General features: G+C 35.2%; 2 protein-coding genes across 2 annotated transcripts in view; both read left to right on the top strand.

Annotated features, from left to right (window-relative positions):
* Positions 1-21,485, top strand: part of LOC134847719 (elongation factor G, mitochondrial-like) — a 540,091-nt gene that overhangs the window by 56,559 nt on the left and 462,047 nt on the right. The window lies entirely within an intron of this gene.
* On the top strand, positions 3,228-7,126 carry LOC134848033 (gamma-aminobutyric acid receptor subunit delta-like). Its single transcript, XM_063865361.1, has one exon. The coding sequence runs from the start codon at positions 5,227-5,229 to the stop codon at positions 6,946-6,948; it is 1,722 nt and encodes a 573-aa protein (XP_063721431.1). The 5' UTR covers positions 3,228-5,226; the 3' UTR covers positions 6,949-7,126.

Here is a 21,485-nt window from a genome sequence, read left to right as displayed (position 1 = left end):
TGGGCAAGAAGCGTTAAGACTTGTTTGGACGTCCCTGATTTCATCCCAACGCATCAAGTTATATCGGAAAAGCAGTTAAATCGTTAATGTTAACTATGAGAATGAAAAGAGGAGGGCATATATTGACAGAATTATTAACGTGTTTTCAACGACTGGTGGCATGGGGAACGAAGCCTCAATATTCGTTAAAAGGCTCGCTCAGAAGATATCCGACAATAATAATAAGCCCTATTCCAATGCCTTTAGTGAAATCCGGCTGAAGATGTCTTCCTCGCTCCTACGATCAGCTATAACAGGGTTGAGGGGAACCCGGAAGTGGAGAACCGACAACAGCCAAGATTAAAACTTCCATCACTTTGATGTTATATTATTTTTCTTTTGTGAACTTACTTTGTATTTTGCTGAGCATAATTGTGAAATGAAAACATAAAGAGCTTATTGGTATACTACTAGTTGTTGGTATGATGTATCCGAAAAGCGCATAATTATCCGAAACAAAAAAATTTTGCTTCATGTAAAAGCAAACAGATTATGGGGCTCAAGGATTAGCCGAACTTTCTTTGATGTGGAAGTCTTCAACCCGCATGCAAAAAAAAACTTCACGAATTTTACTAAAAGACGCCTATAAGTACCACGAAACACTAAAAAACTGAAAATACGAACATGATTCTACAAACCGAACAGCAGTTTCTGCAGGCTCATTTTTGGCTGCACTGGTGGTGCCGCACCAGCAGATATGCGGATAATGCTGCGCATAGCTGAAAAATTTAATGAAAAAAGGCTTGAAAGCTACTTAGGAGCGCTCTCCTGAGCGGTATCCTTTGTAGACTGGCGCTTTCCTTTGTATAGCTACGCAGAGCGCTATCCTTTATATACGGGGGTGCAGATCACTGCGGGAGACGCAATTCATAGACAATTCAATTTGTGATTTTCGAGAGGAGGGAAGGTTGAAGTAAATACCTTTAATGACAACGCATTCAATGCTGACTTGACTTAATTCCTGCTATTTTGTTCATTGATATACTTATATAATGCTGGTATAGGCCCTATCCAGCTTGTGCACGACCGTACCTAAACGGAAGAGCCTCTTTTTTAGTTAACTTTTTTTTTCATAATAATACAGCTAATGAGTCAAAAAAAATTCTCAGGTTCAAAAAAGCTGGATGAAGTTTTCGATTCGTAGTTTAATCTTTCATTAAAATAAATATTTTACAAAAAAAAGGTTCACTCTAGTAATCTTCCGCCTCCCACCCAACCTCGTAATGATCCATTGAGCTATCTCATCATCCTCCGTACAAACGTAACGCAGGGTGTTATCAAAGGCAAGGAGTTGGTTTACATGTAAATAGCACCCAATTAATTGGCTGACTGAATTTTATCTCAAATGAGCGTTCAGAATAATTTATTGAACAAGGAAAATGAGAAAACTATATATTTTTTTTTGAACATTTTTATTTGGGTTTTCTTTGCTTCAGGGAAACCAAGTTACCAGGGTTGGTGGTCTAAATTTGTATCTGATGACCAAAAATAAAGGTTATTTTTCATACAAGACAATCTTTTTTGATTATCGTTTTCTCTCCGGTAGTTTTGATTTTGTGAATTTTGTGTTCAACTTTGGTGCAAACTACTTTATTACGGTTTTGAATACGCCTCAAGTACCTATTGAGCCACGCGAGAATGATAATAACAACGATATTAACAAAGATAAAGGTGGTCGGAACATGTATGCTGCTTGTCCACTAGTCGGCATCATCCTTGTTGTTCCGATCTCTAAATTATCTTGTTTTCTACAAAATCTCAGAAATTTACAGGAAAATGTTATTAATGGTTACGTAATTTTTTATGTAATTACAGTTGTTTAAATTTGATTGGTCAAAAAAAAAATTTAGAGCATTTTTAGACATGATTATCATTTTTTCAGATCTTTGATCGTTTTGTAAATATTGTAAAGAAACTTTTAATCCTGATGATGCACAAAATGTGCGAAAACGTTTGAATTAACATTTCAAAGTTCTTATCTTTTTTTTTCACATGTTTTTCGCATATTTAGTTATTAAAGATAGTAATCAGAATGTGTTCAGAGAGATGTCATTACACTTGCGAGATAGTGTCTTGTAATCGGGAACAAGACTTTTTGGCGTAATTAATTTTTCTTACAATTCTGTAAGAAATTGTGAGGTTTCCTTATTTGTGCACCATAGCAACTTCCCACTTGGCATAGAGGTAACGCGGTTGCCTTTGTACCCTTGATTCTGGGGTCCGAGTCTCGGCCGGACCTTACAATCTTTTAGAGCGTATGAAAGTGAATAAAAGTTTTGGGGTAAAATTGGTTTGTCGGATTTTCGTTTGTCTGCTTGTTTTGTCGGATTAGTGTTCATTAATCTATAAATTTTCTCGCTAACTTGACACCGCCGTCCTTCCTTAAATGGCTACTCAAACCCATTGATATATTTGTAAAACTGCTTGCGAGGCGGATGTGTTTGATGCTTCACATACCCATGCTACATGCATGTAAATGCAGCGGGCCTAGCCCGCAACAGTGACCACTATGACGATTTCAACTGTCAACGCTGCACGTCCCAATTTAACGCAGCTAATGAATCATCGAAGTGGTCCACTGGAAACCGGTCTCTATGATCTTATCAAAAAATAAAATTGGTTAGAACTTCATTGCAACCCTCAATAGAACACTGAACAGCCTAATAGAAAACCACGAAAATAACTTTCCGCGCTTACTACTGTGTAAAACAAAAACCGGAGAAGATGAATTTTTATCTAAAACAATAGCAAGGCGACTTAAGTAATGGCAAGACGGAGATCTCGTTGACCTATATAACGAAGGGGAGGCGCTGCAAATGCGCTTGACAAAATGAAATTGAAGAAAAACAGAAACTGAAGCGCAAGAGTAAACAATTTAATGAATAATGGAAAAGTATCTAGTATTAATAGCTTTTCGGCCTAATTTTTTTCATGTTGTATTGGCTTTGTTACCTTATTTCACGTTACTTCAAGGGCAACAAATCATCTATTAAAACTTAATTGCGCAACATTTTTTTGACAATTTGTTATGGCATTTATTTCGTTTTCGGCTCAATGGGCGTCTACCAACTTTTGGTCGGCCTAGTAGTCACTCGGTAAATTCTAACAGCCTGTTTATTTCTAGTGGTTGTGTTTTTCGACTATTTTTTTGATTTTTTTTCTATAAAATTTTTTTTTTCATGATTTTTTAAATTTCCGTCTCTCTTTCTGTTCGCTAGCTTGCAATGCTGCAATTGCGTTGTATCGCAAGTGATGCGAAGTTATGGTTCGGTTCTAGGTATTAAAGTTGTTTCAAAAGGGATTGTGTTGACGTAAAAAAATGCTTTCAAAACCTCGTTTTTACCAAATCGAAAACTAGTTAATGAAGATTCGTATGGCACTTCTCTGGTACTTAAAAATGAGAAATTCAAAAGAAGTAATGTGTAAAACAATTGAAAAGATAAAGAACGTTTTTTTTCTTTGTTCTTGAAAAACAACTGGTCAAATAATGCAAATGTGGATATTCTTAGCGTTATATAAGGTCTTCTCACCGTGCTGTGAGGATATAAAAAATGTATTTATAAAAATATATTTAATTTCAATTTTTTTTCAAAAAGCTGTTGTCGGAACACAGTAATACTTACACATTATTAGGATATCCTTGTTTCTCTTGACTATAGTCAGAGACGAGTTTACTGTCTACATGTTCCATTGAATTTTCACGGTTCGATCAGTAACTCCCGGTTTAGAAAACAGCGGTCAGAAAACTTTTTTTTTGTCACGCAGTAGTCGTAAAATTAATTCAATTTGCTTTTAAAAGTAGAATATAACATCTGGCTAATTTCTGGTGTACTTACAAAAAAACTCTTGAAACTTAAACAGATATCTTTTGCACAAGTGTTGTAAAAATTTTCTGCGATTATCTTTAAAAAAATTTAAATACCGAAGAAGATTATGGTTCAAGAAGTGTTTACCGTAATGATCTGAACAACTTTTGTTTGTATATTTTGTTCTTATTAACTGTTACCCCCCAATTGGAGAAGGAGAAAAGGATTTCGTTACAAGGTACAAAATTTACAGATGCTTAACCGTTGAATTAGTTCTTTATAGGGTTGGCATTTTTTTTACTAGGTACCAGAGGGGGCAAATTGTTAGCAAGATCCGTTTTTTTAAAAAAAAATTGTTAGGCCACTCTTTGCTCTGAATATACCACTATTGAGCCCAAATGAAAATAATAGCCATGTGAATAAATTTTCTGGCCAAATGTGACTGGCTATTGCTGAACTGAATGAAGCTAAAGAGATATTAAATATTTACACGGCCTCTGGTTGGCTGAAATTGTTCGTTTTAATTATGTTTCTTTTTTGGTTCTGCTCTTGCAATGATTGGACAGCCGCGTTTTTGTGGTATTTGAGAATTGAGTGGTACATGATATTGTTTTGAAGTACTAATCTATACCGAATGCCTTTAATAATCACTTTATAGTCGAACCTCAAATGTTTTTAACATTATTTTTTATTTCTTAAATAAATTAAACTAAGACGACGAGGACCGCCTTGCATTGTTCGACGTTTACCGCTTTTTTTATTACTTTTGTGTGGCAATCAAAGGTGAAATTTGGGTTGTTTTGTTTCAAAAACAATGTGATATATTTCGGATCTAACAAAATAAAACAGTTTGATTATCTTTTTTTTTTGTAACGTTCACGTTCTGATTCAAATGTTTTATAGTTACAGTTCTCTAAATTTCAAAATTGCAAAATTTTATGTTGCTAGTTTCCTAGGTGCAATTATATACCGGTTAGAAGTTTGTATAATTTATATCATCACGAAAGAAGATCCCTTGAAGTTTTGAGTTGATTAGTCTGTGACCTATTTAGTAATTTGACAGCCTAGCTTATCAAATATCAGTTAGGGGTCTGTTTAGTAGCATCTTGAAATTTTAAGTATTCGAGTTTGGCCAACTGGCTCTTCACTTCTTAAAAAAAAAGACAATAATGATACATTTTGAATTCCCGCGCGTTCAAGAATAATTCAATTGGAGCAGCTATTTCATAATTATATTATTGTAATTTCCTCTTTTTTTCTGAACGCTCCATTCGATCAGAGCGAAGAATAAAAAACGGCTTTGAGCGCCAATTACTGATATCACTACCTGAATCATCAAGAAATAGCGCTTTGAGACCTAAATTTCCGTTCGCTGATTAAAATGTCGGCAAAATTACCGTTCCATTTTTTGCTTCCGCTTGTTGCCGCAATTATCAAACCAGGTCAGGCAAATGGCCCAGACGACTCATCAATAACAACACACTCGTCGTATGAATTTGTGAACCCGAAGTACAACAAACAACTCAGACCATCGGAAGGAGGAAAAACAGATGTTGTAGAGATCGGAATGTTCGTTAACTCGGTTCGAACCATAAGCGAGAATGATATGACGGTTATTCTAGACGTCTTCTTACAAGCGCAATGGACCGACCGAAGGCTCGATTGGACCTGGGATACTTTTTACAGAGATCACATTCGACATAATATGCCTCCGAAATGCATGAACGAAAGCTGTTACTTGAAAGAAATGACTTTGGGAAAGGATTTTGCGGCAGCTATTTGGAGACCCGATTTCTATTTACCAGATGCGATCAATATTATACCTGCTGATGACTACAACGACAACGTTTGTGTACGTTTGAGTCCAGAACTGAATTTATTCTACTCGAACCGACTTATAATTACAATCTCGTGTATCATGAAGTTGGTTTACTTTCCATTCGATAAACACATTTGTCCAATCTGCATAGGCTCGTACAAGTACCATGACGGTTTGGTTCAAATGAGATGGTCGAATGATCTGTCGGGAATGTACCCTGATCAGTTCACAGCCAATTTCTTCATGGAGGGTTATAGGGGTGAGCAGGACTATTACAACATCACTATGCCATATTTGGCTGATAACTTTACCGAGCATTGTTTCGATATCATACTGCACCGAAAATACAACATCTTCCTGGTCACGCTTTACTTACCAAGCGTCTCGTTGGTGGCCCTGTCTTGGGTCAATTTCTGGATTGATTACAAAGCTATTCCGGCCCGAGCCGGCCTATCAATCACCGCTATTTTGGCACAAATTACATTGATAGTGGGGATGGCGAGCCGGTTTCCTTCCGTTAGTGACCTGAAGATGGCTGATTTGTACCTGACAGTCAACTTCATCTACACATTTGCGACTTTGATCGAGTTTGCAATCGTATCATACAACCCTGAAGATAAAAGACCCAAGCAAGTTAGCACGTCTAAAGTTAGTCACGTCTCTTCAATTCCAGTGGTGAGCAACCCTACAGTTCTGTCGAACACTGGTCCCGGCGTCAACAAAAACGGAAGTGGAGAAAGATTACGTAATCATCAACAGGTGTTCAAGCTAGCACCGATGCAATCATCGTCTACGAATTCAGTTTCTTCAAGGGCAGACGGTAAAAGGGTGTATTCATCCTTGCAAGCAGAAACAGAGGACATTTTGCAGAATGGATCGGTCCTTGGAGCTGCTAATTTGCTAAGGGATCCAGCAAGCTTTGATGAGCAGAGTTTCAGAAATTCGTCTTGCAAATCTGCAAACGACGCGAGAAACAGGCTGAGTTTAAACGAACCTATGGTTCAGTTGAAACCGCGACCACCTCCGAACGAACTGAGAGATTTTTTGGACATCAGAACGAACTCGCTGAAAAGTTCAAAGAAAGCCCAAAAAGCAGCAAGGCGAGCGGAGAGGCCGCCAAATAACACGAACTTGGACGATGTTTCCAAATTCATTTTCCCGATCACATTCATAATTTGGAATTTCATATTCTTTTCTACCAATCTTATCCTGGCAGAGAAATCGTGCATTCTTCTCAAGTATTTTGCAGAAGATTACTGTTTGAGCACTTGCCCGAAATGCTGAATGAGCCGAATGCATAAATCGTAGAAGTTAAACTGCCACAATTCGTGCTGTGATGTAGAAAACAGAAGCTAAACACTATCAGAATTTAATTTTATTGCATATTTTGTTCCTAATTTTGAAATAAATTTGTAAACAATAACACGTATTATGCTGAAACTGCAAGTACGTGTTCAAAAAAAGCTTTTTAAAAAATCATTTTGCATAATACAATCAGATCTTGTCACAGGAAATCTGAAACAGTTTATGTTAATTTTTTAAAATAAAGTTTGTGGAAAGAGCATTGTATGAGCTGCTCAGAGCTTAACTGAGAACCGCTGCTGTCTCTGATGTTTTTTTTTCTGCGTTTTTGGTAATTTTTGAGTAATATATTTTCTTCGCCCACAAGAGAACGAGCAGATTTTGTTTAGTTCTACTAAAAAGGTTCGGATCAGGGTTGGCAAATTGTGTTATTATCGAAAATATCAAACTAACAGTTAGCTATTGAAAAAAAAACATGTTATTTATGTTAAATTGTTAAATAACTCAACACCTTAAGAAGAAGTTTCTTGAGGCGAAATGCCAGTTTTCCAGCGTTTTCAACGCCTAGTTGGGCTCTGAGCTTCCCATAAGTGAATCCATCACATCGAAGAGTTCCAAAAATAAAGCAGAAATCCCGAACTTGTGCGGGTGGGGGGGGGGGGGGAGTAGAGAGCCCAACTCTACGTTTAATCCTACTAGAAAGGTTACGACTGCACTAAAAGTAATCACCCTTTGTACAGGTGTAACTGATGCCCTATTAGCCTCTTAGGATACCAAGCTGGTGGCCTATTATTCCTAATTGTTCTTGCGAATTTTAATTTCAGCTTTCATAAAAATTCAAACGAAGGTGTTTGCCCTCGAATCGGACATCATATTTACACTTTTGCAGTCGTGAATCGGATTTCAAATATTTTTTTAAATAAAAAAAGGGTCATGAGAAGCTGGTCTGAATAATTTCAGTTCTCTTCACCTGCTTAAAATAATTGGAAAAAAAAATTAAATTGTTTTGAGTTGTGTTAGTGTTCCTGTCTTGCGCTTTCGTGGAGTCTCCTGGTATCAAATTGAGGTATCAAATTGAAACCCAGCTAGTCGTAATTCAAATTATAGGCAAGAAGAGACTGTTGCTGTGCAAGTAGCTTAGAATGTTTAACGTTCAGCCACAATTTTTACCGTAAAGTTAAAAAAACAGATGTTAAGGAAAAAATTTGGAAAAATTCCTTTTTAAAAGTGTTTTATTTTTCCGCTGAAGTTTCTGTTGTTCCGAATGTCGATGAAAGTGAAAAATATATATGGTCGGGTTCGTTTTTACTGGGATCATTTTTCAAAAGAATTTGTATCTCGGGGGATCGATCTTAATATCTTCGTGGGCCCCGCCGAGTCTGAACACCAGTATATTAAGCTGCCACGAGTCCAGCCCAACTGCTCGTTTTATACATTGACGCTGAAAGTTAAAATGCGTATTATTAACGCCTGGCGGATTATCCCACGCTACAAAATCATCGTTCCAAATTGAATTGAGGCAAGTTAATTGGTTTTATTTGTTCAACTGACGACTCAAATTTAAGACTTAAAATTTGATTTTATCAGCCTTAAAATCATAGTTTGTCAATATTTCATTTACTAGAAGCTATCCTAGACAACTTAAAGTGCAGTAGGAATGGTGGGGCTTTGCCCTGATACGAGCAGTCTTGTTTTATACGGGGTGTTTTTTAATTACGTTAAATCAACCAAATAAGAGGAATTAATTCATAAATGAGTCTTAAAGAAAATCATAAAAGAATAATTCAAACGCGAGTCCAGTCTCTCATCGTGTAAGTCCTAAATACCATGTCATTTAGTCTGAAAAACGAAAAAATTAGGCTAGTTTTGCTCAAAACGGAGACCGTTTTTGATTTTTAAACAATCACGCTCGACCGACCACTAGTTTTCTTTCTAGTAGTCAAAACCGAGAGGAAAAACTCAAGCTACGCCATTGTTCGTTCCCGCTTCGTGAAATGATCGCAGCGAAATTTTGGTTAAGATAATTCGGCTTCAGGAAATGGTGTCGTGTCCAGGTTTTTGCTATCTACTTTTTTGGGTTGTAGATTGTCCAAATTTATCTAAGTAAGGTTCATTCAATGCGATTTGTGTATTTCGGATTTGTGTTTTTGTATTCCGGTGGGGTTAGAAGATACGTTGTTGAACATATTTTGCTTTCTACTGTAACAAATGACAACGTGATTCAAAGAGCCTGTTTTTGAACAACGAGAAAATCATTTTAAGTCGATATCCTACGGCAGGATACTTAGCTGATAATCACGACTTTTGTTCACCCAATTTGAAGTAATTCTCTTTTACAAGAGCCCTTATATAGTTCACTTACTTGAATATGTGTGTTCCTCTATAACTATAACGCTTATAAAGTTCAGTTACTTGAGTTGGTGCGTCTTACTTTTGAAGTGACTAATTTTGTAGTGTTTTTGACCTCTCCATGTTTGTTTGTTTTCTTTTCCAGCCTGGTAATTTTGGCTTGAAGACTGCATAATAATTCCTTCCTGATTTCCTTCTTTTTCTTCTTCTTCTTCTTCTTGTGAATGGAATTTTATACATGTACTCTTTGCGTTGGTTCATTAAAAATTTTTGTTCAAATCTTTGAAATGTTTAATCTTGGATGTTTTTAAGCGTTAAATAAATATAAATTGGATTTGAAAACTAGTCTTTGTTTTTCTCTTTGATTTAGCCATGTTGGGAGTTGAAGTATTCCAAATTTGGACTCGTGTTTTCATAAAATAAGAGACATCTACATGTGTGATACCGAACAGTTTTTAAGTATGTTATGGTAAATTTCCATCCCATCGTTATAGTACTTTTTTGGTCATCTAATTTTGATTGTTAGACAACACCAAAAAACAGATTTTTTTCTTTTCAGTTTTTTTGATATTTGAAGAAATTTTGCGGACCTTTAGTCTATATGATCTTAGTTTAAAAAAGTAGACGAATAGATTTTGCTCATGATGATGCCTTTTTGGTGTTCTCCCAAGCCGAACTAAATTGTAAACGTACAATTTAATAGAATGTATGGTCATGTTTTGGCTTGAAAATGAAGTTATTATAATAATTTTCTCTACGCGTTCGCCAGAATTAAAGTTTGTCCTGATCACTTGTCCTGAGGTTTTTTTTCTGATTATTTTCGAATTTGTTTGTTTTGCTCAATTTAGCCGGGAAAAATTATCAATCAACTACTACTAATTAACCCGACACTTGTCTGATTTTTTCCCGGCTCATTTTCCGTGGTGTTGATGTTTTTAGCTACAGGCATGAGTGATGTTTTTGCTGTAGCTGATTAAAGAAACCGGTTTTTAATTGAGTTAGGATTGTAACCGACGGCTATTCTACCAAAGAAATATCGCTAATTGCTCAAACATATGCTGCAAGGCCTGGTTCAATGTTATCATATCACCATCGAAGATAGCAGGGGAGTTTAGGAGCGTGAATCGATATCATGCCCCGAACGGTTGGTTAATTCAAGTTTTCTTTTTTGATAACAGGCTCTTAGTTTATTCATTAATGGTTGTAATGGACAGCATTTGGACGGAATTTTGTTTTTCCAATAAAAGCACTAATCTTCTTAATTTTCCCCAAGCGCATTGAGGGCCCGATTAGCCTTTAGTTTCATTTGAATGTCCGCAGATACGCTAACAAAAGCGGTCTGAAATTCTTAATCGGATTTCTGCCAAATTGGAAATTTTAAACTTATTCTTCAGCCTCAGTCTGAGCGAGACACATTTAATGCTTGCAGTGGAATTCTGAAAATGAACTGACAGATTCGCATTTTTTGATATCGTTTCGTTAATTTTTTTCTGTGACACAACATGAAAATTGAGAATTGAGAATGACGCAATTTTTTTTCCATAATAGCTCGTAAAGGTATTTAATTTTTTATTTCGTTGTGTTTCCCTGTTGCTTAAATATGGCATCCATTGCCAGTTAATGAATGGCACTTTCTCTGTGCTCCTTGAAAATTTGTTTTTTATTAGGTTTTCATGTTTGTGATATATATAACTGGCTGGACTTATGCGAATATTTGATTTAAATTGGTCTAGGCGCCTCTTGTTGAATTTTCAACAAGATCTGTTCTGTGAAAAAGTAACATTATTGAAAAGTAAAATGCGTCTGAGAACTGCGAGTAATTGGACCGATTTATTCACCTTCGGCTGTGTCATAAACTAAAACAACTCTCAAAACACAACACTAAAACCCTTTGCTATAAGTTGTGTTGAAATAAGGAGAAATTGGGCGCAATTAGTCGTGTCGTTTAGTTCGCTCGCCTTGACTTGAGAAATGTTTACGGCAACTGTCCCTATGTTTGGGTACGCCATAAGCACTGGACATATCCTGCCCACTTAACAAAGTTGAAAGTCAAGACTACAACGCTGACTAAATCAACATGCTGTTCCTTACACCATGATCGATGGGAAGGAAACTCTAGAGCAGATCGATCTTGCTACATTTCCCATGAGAAGCAAGTATGTCAGTTTTTAAGAGCCGTTTTCAATATTAACTATACCCAAAGCTCACGTGCTCAACATCTCAATTTAACTGGATTTCCTGTTGAAGTAAGGAAATCTAGCTCTACTGGATAAAGATTTTTATGGATATCCAATTTAACGGGACGAAGATCTTTGACGTGGATTTCAATTTTTAACAAAAATTCTTAAACCTTTATCTCACTCAATCTTCTTCAACAAGCGGAGATCAGCCAACGCTCTGATATGGCATTAAATTAAGCAAAAAGTGGTTCTGAATTTGCTTCAAGTAGACGTTTTTTATCAACATTTTTCATTTTTGCTACCTTGTTTTTTTTGTTTGTGTTGTATCGCAAGTTTTCAGCTTGAATATTGTCAAATTTTTGCTTTATGCAAATTTGCATTATTGCTTTATGCTTTGTGCTTCAAATCAGGTTTGGATCTAGGGGGTGGGGCGGATTAGGAGAGCTCAGAAAATCAATTTGGTCGACTTCAAAAAAGGTCGACAACATTTTCGAAAGTCTTTTGAAACCCCCCGCCCCCTCGAGAAAACCCTAGATCAGCCCTTGCTTCAAATTGTGCATCAAATACATCTTGTAAAGCAAAGAAGTTAGAGAATCATGGGTTGTCACACAATTTTTGAACTCTTTTATTTTGGGCATTATCCGTTTTTTCTAAACTTATTCCTTCATCTAGATAGAATTTTTTCAATGGAAAGTCGGGTAGTTTCTTTAGCGAAGAGTTGATGTTTTCCGCGCTATCTTAAACTTAACATCTCCAGGAGAAAAGAGCATAAAAAACTGCAGAAAGCACGTTTCTGTAGTAATATGTTTTTATGTTTTGTTTTTTGTTAGTAACGTTTCTCTTTCCAAGTCATATTTTTCTATCGCTGCTTCGCCTATGCTAGAGTTTTCAGAGTAATGAAAAAAAACTGGTCTGACATGCATTCATTTTACTTGCATATTTTAACGCGCCTGAATATAAATATTAGGTTTTATTTTTGAAATTGTTTCAGATTAATTTTTATGGATATCCAATTTAACGGGAGGAAGATCTTTGACGTGGATTTCAATTTTTAACAAAAACTTTTAAACTTTCATCTCACTCAATCTTCTTTAACAAGCGGATATCAGCAAACGCTCTGATATGGCATTAAATTAAGCAAAAAATGGTGCATCTTGTTTTGGTTCAAGTAGGCGTTTTTTATGAACATTTTTCATTTTTGCTACCTTGTTTTTTTGTTTGTGCTATATCGCAAGTTTTCAGCTTGAATATTGTCAAATTTTTGCTTTATGCAAATTTGCCTTATTGCTTTATGCTTTGTGCTTCAAATCAGGTTTGGATCTATGGGGGGGGCGGATGCTCCCCTCACAGGGATTCGATCCCCTACCGACCCAAAGGATCCAACCTATGTACTATTTTGAGGTATCCATTTTTGGCTGACTGAACCTAAAACTTTTTCTAAAGGCGCCTTCGGTGCCAAAATATACTAATTTTGGGGCGGCGCAGACAAATTGGTCAAAATGGGGTCTTAGTAATGATTAGGAGAGCTCAGAAAATCAATTTGATCGACTTCAAAAAAGGTCGACAACATTTTCGAAAGTCTTTTGAAAACCCGCCCCCCTCGAGAAAACCCTAGATCAGCCCTTGTTTCAAATTGTGCATCAAATACATCTTGTAAAGCAAAGAAGTTAGAGAATCATGGGTTGTCACACAATTTTTTGAACTCTTTTATTTTTGGCATTATCCGTTTTTTCGAAACTTATTCCTTCATATAGAAAGAATTTTTTCAATGAAAAGTCGGGTAGTTTCTATAGCGAAGAGTTGATGTTTTCCGCGCTATCTTAAACTTAACGTCCCCAGGAGAAAAGAGCATAAAAACTGCAGAAAGCACGTTTCTGTAGTAATATGTTTTTGTTTTGTTTTTTGTTAGTAACGTTTCTTTTTCCAAGTCATATTTTTCTATCGCTGCTTCGCATATGCTAGAGTTTTCAGAGTAATGAAAAAAAAACTGGTCTGACATGCATTCATTTTACTTGCATATTTTAACGCGACTGAATATAAATATTAGGTTTTATTTTTGAAATTGTTTCTGATTAATCTATCTCGCTAATGTTATTCCTAAATATTTCCCAGATCTAATGAACAACAATTGCAATTAGTATTCATTAAATGCAGGTAGAATTATGACTAAAAAATTTTTATTGGTGTTTTTGAAGCTTAATGTAGTTTTTGTTATGCCCCTCTAAATCTCTTTAAAAAAGCCCTTGTCATATGTAAAAAATATTATTTGATTTTTTGAGATATTTATTTTATTAAGGCGGATAGCTGGTTGCCGTGCAAGTAGCACAGAATGTTCCGACTACCATGATCTAATTAAATAAATTCCAAAATAGGGTGGAAAATCAAAATGAAAAAAAAATTGTTATTGATTTTTTTTTGTTATTATCCATAAATGAAGTAAGACCTTTCTTCAGGTCGTGATGTTTTCTTTCTCTAAGAAGTCTTTGAATTTGTTCACGCTCAAATTTTATATATTTTTTGCGGTATTGTCAAATTAGGTTAGTTTTATGAAAAATTGTAAATTTTAAAAGATTCTTGATATTCAATGAACTTTAATGGGTTGTATTTCTTCGAATATTTGTAATTGTTCAAAAAAATTACTTGTTGTTTTCTTTTGGCAATGTTTGAATAATATAGGTAAAAAAGAAAGAAATGTATATAAAATAACGTAAAAAATGATGTATAATTAACTTGAGTGTCATCGAAATTGAGTTGTCAGTGTGAAATTTTGCAAAGTTCCGTCTGAAAATTGTAAAAACTGAGACCGAGTTTTTCTTGACACTAAGACAATTTTTTTTGATTTTTTTCTCGAATCCAAATCTCGAAAGGGCTTTGATTTAAAATCACATTTGACGCTCTAAGAGCTTTCCTGGAGGTAGCCGAAATCGGGGAGAAAAAAACTTCCTTTGTCATAGTTGCCGACGTACTTTTTCACTCATTGTTCAGTCGAAACTTCAGCTCATACATGTTTTACTCGCTGCATTTTTTAAATTTTGTGCTGAGCATTTCGTTTTTTATTTTCCGCAGAGCAATTATTTTTTCATAGGTACAAGAGCATTATATTTTTCTATCGGTTTATTTGAACATCTGAATTGCAAACTGTTCAAAAAAAATTGATGAAAAATATTAATCAAAACTGGGCTGATTTGCCTGAAAAACTGAACTAAAAACATTTGTTTTCACAATTAACTATAATGGGCGTTCTCATTATACTAATGTTAGGAAATAGCAGTTTGGATGATTATAATAACAACTCTTGGTATTAGATAAGTGTAACATTAGTATAAGTATAACATATTTGACCCCAATACGTGCAGAGAAATTGCCTTGGCTATAATCGAATCAATTAAACCAAAAATTGGTTGATTTCTTGGCCGTTTGCTGGCATAAAATACGACCAGATATATGCTTAAGCTGAAGATATCTGTCTTCTTTTTACTGCCTTGTGTCGCCCGACCAATTGTAAAATAAGCTTAAATCTTCACTGAAATTGTTGATGGTGCGTGAACTTTGAGCTCGAAGAAATTTATTGCCAACGCCAGGCGAGGATATCTAGAAACAAATCTGTGATGTGTGTTTTGTTGTTTTTGATGTGGATAACAATAATGGTTTCCATGACCCATTCGTTTTATGTCAGCATTTGTTTTCAAAGTGTCGATAAGATTCATAGTAGACTCTTTTTGTAGTAATGTAATTTAAGCCCAATAACTTTTCTAATGCTAAATTTGTTTCAGGAAACTTTGAAATAAAGTGGGCCCAATATTGATCCAAAAAAGTAGGTAATCATTTCAAAAACAATATATTATCAACTTTTCTTAGTTTTGGTGGTATTTGAATATATTCATAACTAGAGGTCAATTAACTATTGTTTTTTATGAATATTTACACATGCGGAGAGTAGTGTCATGTTGCGGTATCCGCTTTTTCTCCAACCTAAGTCGGTGCTTATTAGTTGCTGGCACTTTTGCATTTTATCTGGTTTACTCTTCCTCCATAGCTTTTAAATTTTTCTGGTTTTAGTGGTGGCTAAAAAACAGGTGTTATGAAAATGGATGGGAATTGATTTTTTAAATTAGATTATGAGACGCCTGTGAAAGTTTTTGCACTGTTTTCGAGAAATGCTTTACCGATTTTTACATAAGCCAGCTTTCGAGTGTAGTGTATTTGTACGAGCCTTCTTTTTTCAACCTAACGATCTGTAGCATTGGAAGTTTCATACCATCATTTCTCTTCCTTATTTCGCGGCTTCTCTTTGTGATTTATTAAGTGTCCGTGGCCTAGTGTTTAATGCGTGAGAATCATAATCTCTAGGCCGCAGATCGAATCCGAGACGCAGCAGAGTTTTTATTAATTCCAGGCTTATTTCTACTCTTTCTTATTGCACTTTATAGAGTTCCTTGTTTTGTGGTGTTCTCGCCTCTGTGTCAAAAATGCGGTAACATTGGAGAGACTGGGCACTCCTCTTCCTTGACAACTACCATCACTAACTACCAGAAAACTGCCATGACATTTCTGAGATAACTAGTTCAATTAAAAGACTGTGTTTTAGAGATTTGCCCTGCAGAAGCTGCTACACCCTAATTCCGGTAGAAAAAGAGTTTTAGACTTGGAAATTGACCATTTTTGGAAATTTTCCCCTTCTTTTGAAAACACTACCAAATCTGAAGCTAAGTGTTTAATTGAAGGAACAAGTTTTGCTTTGTGAATCTTGTTGAGAGTAATGAAAGTTGTGAGGACTCTTATATAGGTCTTGCTTATTTTTTTTTTGGTTTTTTCAGGAAAGTCTTGAAAATTGTTCACGCTCAATTTTGATTTTTCGCGGTTTGACTTGTAATTTCTTTTCATGTTCAGTTCATTTCCATTGCTAAAAGGAAGGCAAAATTGTAAAGGTCATAAAAAACGTGATCGACTTCTAATTTTGAAAGTTGAAATTAATTATCAGATATCCCTGTGAAATAAAAGTTTTGCCTATTGATCCTGTTTTTTTTTCAAATTGGATCAATTTCAACAAAGAAAGTGTCCATCATAAATTGTTCTACAAACTCAAAGAGCTTTACGAAATTGAAAAGTTGAAGAATTTTGAAAAAAAACAATTCAGTTTTTGTTTCAGTTTCATTGCGTTCATTTATCTTTTCCAACTGTCAGTTGGCTATGTTTTTATCAACTGGTGTTGCCCTATTTTTTGATCAAAAAAGTTTAAAATTTTGACCGTTTTTCGGAAATATTTTGATTTTTTTTTCGAAAATACCCTGCCTAATCTGAGGTTATCGGTTAAATCGAAAGAACAGATTTTATAAATCTTCGCTGAACAACTGGTGTCGTCCTAATTTATAGATGAAAAAAGTTATCACCTCAAAAAGTGGCAGGGTGGTTTTTGAGAAAAATCTAAACGTTTCCAAAAAAAATGGCCAACTTATCAAGGTGATAACTTTTTTCGTTTAGACTTTTCTCGAAAACCACCCTGCTAAATTTTAGATGAAAGGTTTAATCGGGAAAAGCCGATCTCTCTGGTTTTCTCTCTGCATAACCAGCGATGCCTAATTTTTTCGTGGAAAATTATATATTTTTTGAAAGTCTTAAAATTTGACCGTTTTCTTAAACTTTTGTCGAAAATTACCCGATCAATTCTGAGATAAAGCGTTCACTCGAAAGAAATAGCTGTAGTGTTATCCCCGCATAAGCAAATGTTTTCTATTTATGTAAGGAATCCGCTATAGGCTTGAAGAAACGTGAACGTTCACCCATTTTTGGTCATGTTTCAGTTTCCAAAAACTACCTTGACAATTCTGAAAAAAAGCAGATGTAATTAAACGAAGATGTAATCTTCTCTGCAAAAGATATTCCCCGTTGCTAGGAATCAGCTAAGGACTTGGTTAATGTCCAATTTTTGACATTTTGAAAATTACTTTATTTTTGCAATCAGAAGCTATGACGTGTAACTAAAAGCTATGACGTGTAACTTTTAATCTTTAGGTCTTCGGTTCGATTCTGGCACAACAGAATTTTTATTAGTGTTACCTTTTTTCTTTTTTTTTGTCCTTTCTCGCTTGTAATTGCGAGGTGCAGCTTCGCTCGTGCGTGTATTATTATTTCTATTATTAGTATCAGTCAAAGAGCGCGTTCGACTCATGGCTTATATTTATTATCAAAACCGGGTCAAGTGTCCGCCCTTTGGGCTGGTCTAAAAACGTTTAAATCTGCTCCTTTCTAATCAATCAAACATTATAAGTTATGCTAGTATTGTTGGCATTTAGAAGTACCTGTTTGTCATTAGCGTGAACCCGGAAATAGGATTATCTCGAAGAACACCCAAATTTGGACACTGTTTTTCTCAGCAGAAACTGCAAAACTTGAATTATGATTTATGCCGGCCACCTTTCTATAATCATTAACGTCGTTATCTTCCACAAAAGTCTTTCCTTTTCCAATTCTGATGGAGATAGAGTTCGCTTCAATAATTCACCTGGTATCAATTAGGGTTTGTGGCGCTCTGGATTTGCTAAAATTGTTATATAATTGCTGTGTGAAATTTAAGATAAGGAAGTGGCGCAATTTATGGTAGCATTTCACAAAAAAATTTGCTTACGCGTCGCTTGATTTTAATTTTCGTGCTACTGATGATTTTATGAGTTGAATTGAAAAATTTATCAATTTGGTTCTCATTAAAAGGATATTGCAATTGCATCAATGGGCTATTTTAATCTTTTAAACGAAAAACAAAGCTGATTGAATTCTTTCGCGATAGCAAAGGATATACGACCCGCGATTTTTTTCCAATGGTTATCAAACTGTACCCAAAAGCTCGAAAAACTATTCGAATCTCGAAATAGTTTAAAGTTAATGTACGTTAATGCATTTTGCATTCTTGAAACGCGATAAAAACTTATCTAAAACTCCTGGTTTCTGAAATGTGAAGTTTAATATTTGAATAAACTTTAATTTAATCCGATGTTTTAAAAAGAATTGATTGAGTACAGGAGAATTAATTTTTTGGGTTGTTTTTATCAAGCAAATAGATTTTTAATGTATTATTTCCTTTTTTCGGCAGGATGTCTTTGGTGGATGAAATGTCAGAATATATATTCAAATTTGCGATAAAAATTATTGCAATTCTTCCTTTTTACACCTTCGACCGTTAGTGTATTGGTACGCACTTTCTTTTTTTTCCAACCAGACTTTAAAAATGTTCACTTATTTCACTTGTCATAATAAGGATCTGTAGCATTGGAAGTTTCATAGCATCTGTTTTCTGCTTTACATGTGGAAAGTGTTTGGGATTTATTAAGCGTCCGTTGCTGAGTGGTTAGCGTGTGATTCTTAATCTTTAGGTAGCAGTATCGAATCCAACACGTATCCGAAACAATTTTTTTGAGGTCAATTCAGATAGTTCTTTTTGAAGTTGTGTGGGCTGGTTTACTTCTTGTTGAAAATGTCGGTGGTCTGTAATTACAACAACTGAGGTCATATGGGTATAAAATGTCAAATTATTCACCGAGATAATTAGTTCAATAGTAAAGATCGTTTTTTATCAGCCCACGATGCCGTAGTTTTTTTTTTGCTATTTTCTGATTAATTTCGTTTTTGCTCGTATTGTAATCAGTTTTATCTGCAGTTCACTATTTTATTCGCAAAGGCTTAGGCCGTTTTAATTGCTTCCGTATTTAACTTTCGAGAGCAAGTGTCTTTTCCTCAATCAGGAACTAGAGTTTTCAGTTAAACAACTGTTCCTACATATCTGTAAGACATACGTGCAGTTGCTGACACTTGCATCTGCATGCTGGGTTTTCTCCAAACTCAAATAAATTTCTAGGTTGTATAGCCTACTAAAATCATCAATTAAAATTATTTGATCTTTAGCATCTTCGTTGGCATCTTTATTTTCATCTGTTGTTTGTACGTTTTTGTTTTCAAATGCAACTTTTGTCTATGAATCATTATAATCCAAAATCTAATCAAATTTAATTTGAAGGTTTCAAACCTTGAGTCGTCAGCATTTTTCAGAAAGAATAGAGAATTCAGTCATAAATAATAAGTCGTAATTGTCTTGAAAAATTTCAGTCAGCACAAATATTCCATTCTTTCTTAGAAACTCAGAGCAACAATTATGCTTAAATAATTTTAAAACCCTGAGCTCACTGTTGAGAAAAATGCGACTTGACTCGGAGCTTGCACTGCAGCTCGAGAAAAATGGGCTTGCACTTCAACTTGCCATCGTTGCTTCGTTTTTGGTTTCTCTTTTTTCATTGGTTCCATTTTTAGTTTTGCAAGTTTCCGAAGCTCCCGAAGCTTCAATTATTTTTTTGCTATCAATCTAAGATGAAAGGCTACATTTGAAAAATGAAGAAACCTTATTTTGTCAGTCAGAACTAGAGAGCGTATAATCGTTTAAATTTGTCAAAAGGGATAAGTTAACTGCATTAGATGGAATTTCATGGTTGATTGTAATGAAGTTATCGAGCGCTGCGTCTGAACCTGATTAAGTGAATAAAAGGCGCAAAACCTCAGAAGTCACCGCGTCATTTGCCCCAATATTCTTTATTTCAGGGTCACTTGTTTACTCTTTATTCTTAATTTTTCGTACAGTTACCCAAGGAGATACAGAGATCAAGACAGGTGTGAACAACCATTGAGTTAACTCCTTCCTCCCGCCCAGCGGTGAACGATTAAGGGTAATAATAGGTTGTCCTGTCCCCTCCTGAGGGATGGGTTTACCAATTCCATGGAGTTCAATTGAAATGTTTCTTTTCTATGGGGTAGGTTAATCAAGTTATTTGTGGAAGTATAGACAGAAAAGTAAAAGGAGCCTGTGGCATTAAAAATGCAAATGTTGAAGTAAGTGGGTGTCAATTTGGTGACGCATCTTAGTCATGAACTAACAATAAACCTGCTTATTTGTAATTTCATAGGTGAAAGCTAACCGCAGAATGTTAAATTGCATGGTACTTTTTAGAATGACTTAACTTATTAGTCATGGCAAATCGAAAAGTCAAGGAATCAGATTTAAATTGTTTTCCATTTGGAATGAGAATTGAATAGCTACTTTCATCGAAAAGATTCATGTAAGGGGTGACGATTGTTTAGCAAGCAAAAAAAAATCATATGAAAATTGAAAAAAATTTTCGCATTTTTCTTACGAAAGTCGAAAAATAACATTGACAGCTGATTAAGTTTAATTTGGGCATTTTGTACTTAAGTTGGCGTCTTGTCCTTTTGAAACTAATTTTACCATCTTATCATTTGATTATACTCAGTCTAGTTAGTATGCTGTTGATGTAGAAACTGAAGGCTAATTAAAAGGGCAGCTAGCTAAGTCAGAATAGAAAGATGAAAGCAGGCTTAGATTTTGAAATTTAATGAAAAGGCAACCTAGCGGCTTCGGAAATAATTCATAATCCGATTTACTATTTCATTGATGCAAGATTCAGGTTCTTTTTCCTAATTAGCAACTGCAACATGATCATCAAGTAAATGTCATCGCTTTTTAGTTGGAGAAATTTAATTTTCAAAATGCCATTAAGGATCGTCCATTTTTAACATTTAAAATATAGAGCCTAGTAGCTGTAGCAAATCTAGTTTCGATTTTAACCTTGCATGTGTGCGAAATCCAAGCGAGCCAGATAGGACCAAGTTAACATCCTCCCCACCCCAAGCCCTTGGGGGGGGATATGTTAACTTGATCCGCCAGATATTTTCGCGTTTTGGAATTTGATTTTTCGAGTTAAATAATCGGTGTATTGATGCAGTAAGTTTAGCTGCTAACGCTACTGGGAGATACTTGATTTGATAATTGTCGCTTGGTGCAAAAACTAGCGCTCTAAGAATGGTCACTTTTGTAAATCATACTAGTAGTCGCTTCGGACGAATTGTTGCCTTGCCAATAAAATCGATTGAATTTGGCAAATGTGACATTTTTGACTATTATTTTTTGGTTGACCGTAACGAGACAAATAT

This window comes from Symsagittifera roscoffensis, chromosome 6 (assembly GCF_963678635.1).
Source record: "Symsagittifera roscoffensis chromosome 6, txSymRosc1.1, whole genome shotgun sequence".
NCBI lineage: Eukaryota > Metazoa > Xenacoelomorpha > Acoela > Convolutidae > Symsagittifera > Symsagittifera roscoffensis.
This window is presented reverse-complemented; position numbering and strand designations above follow the sequence as displayed.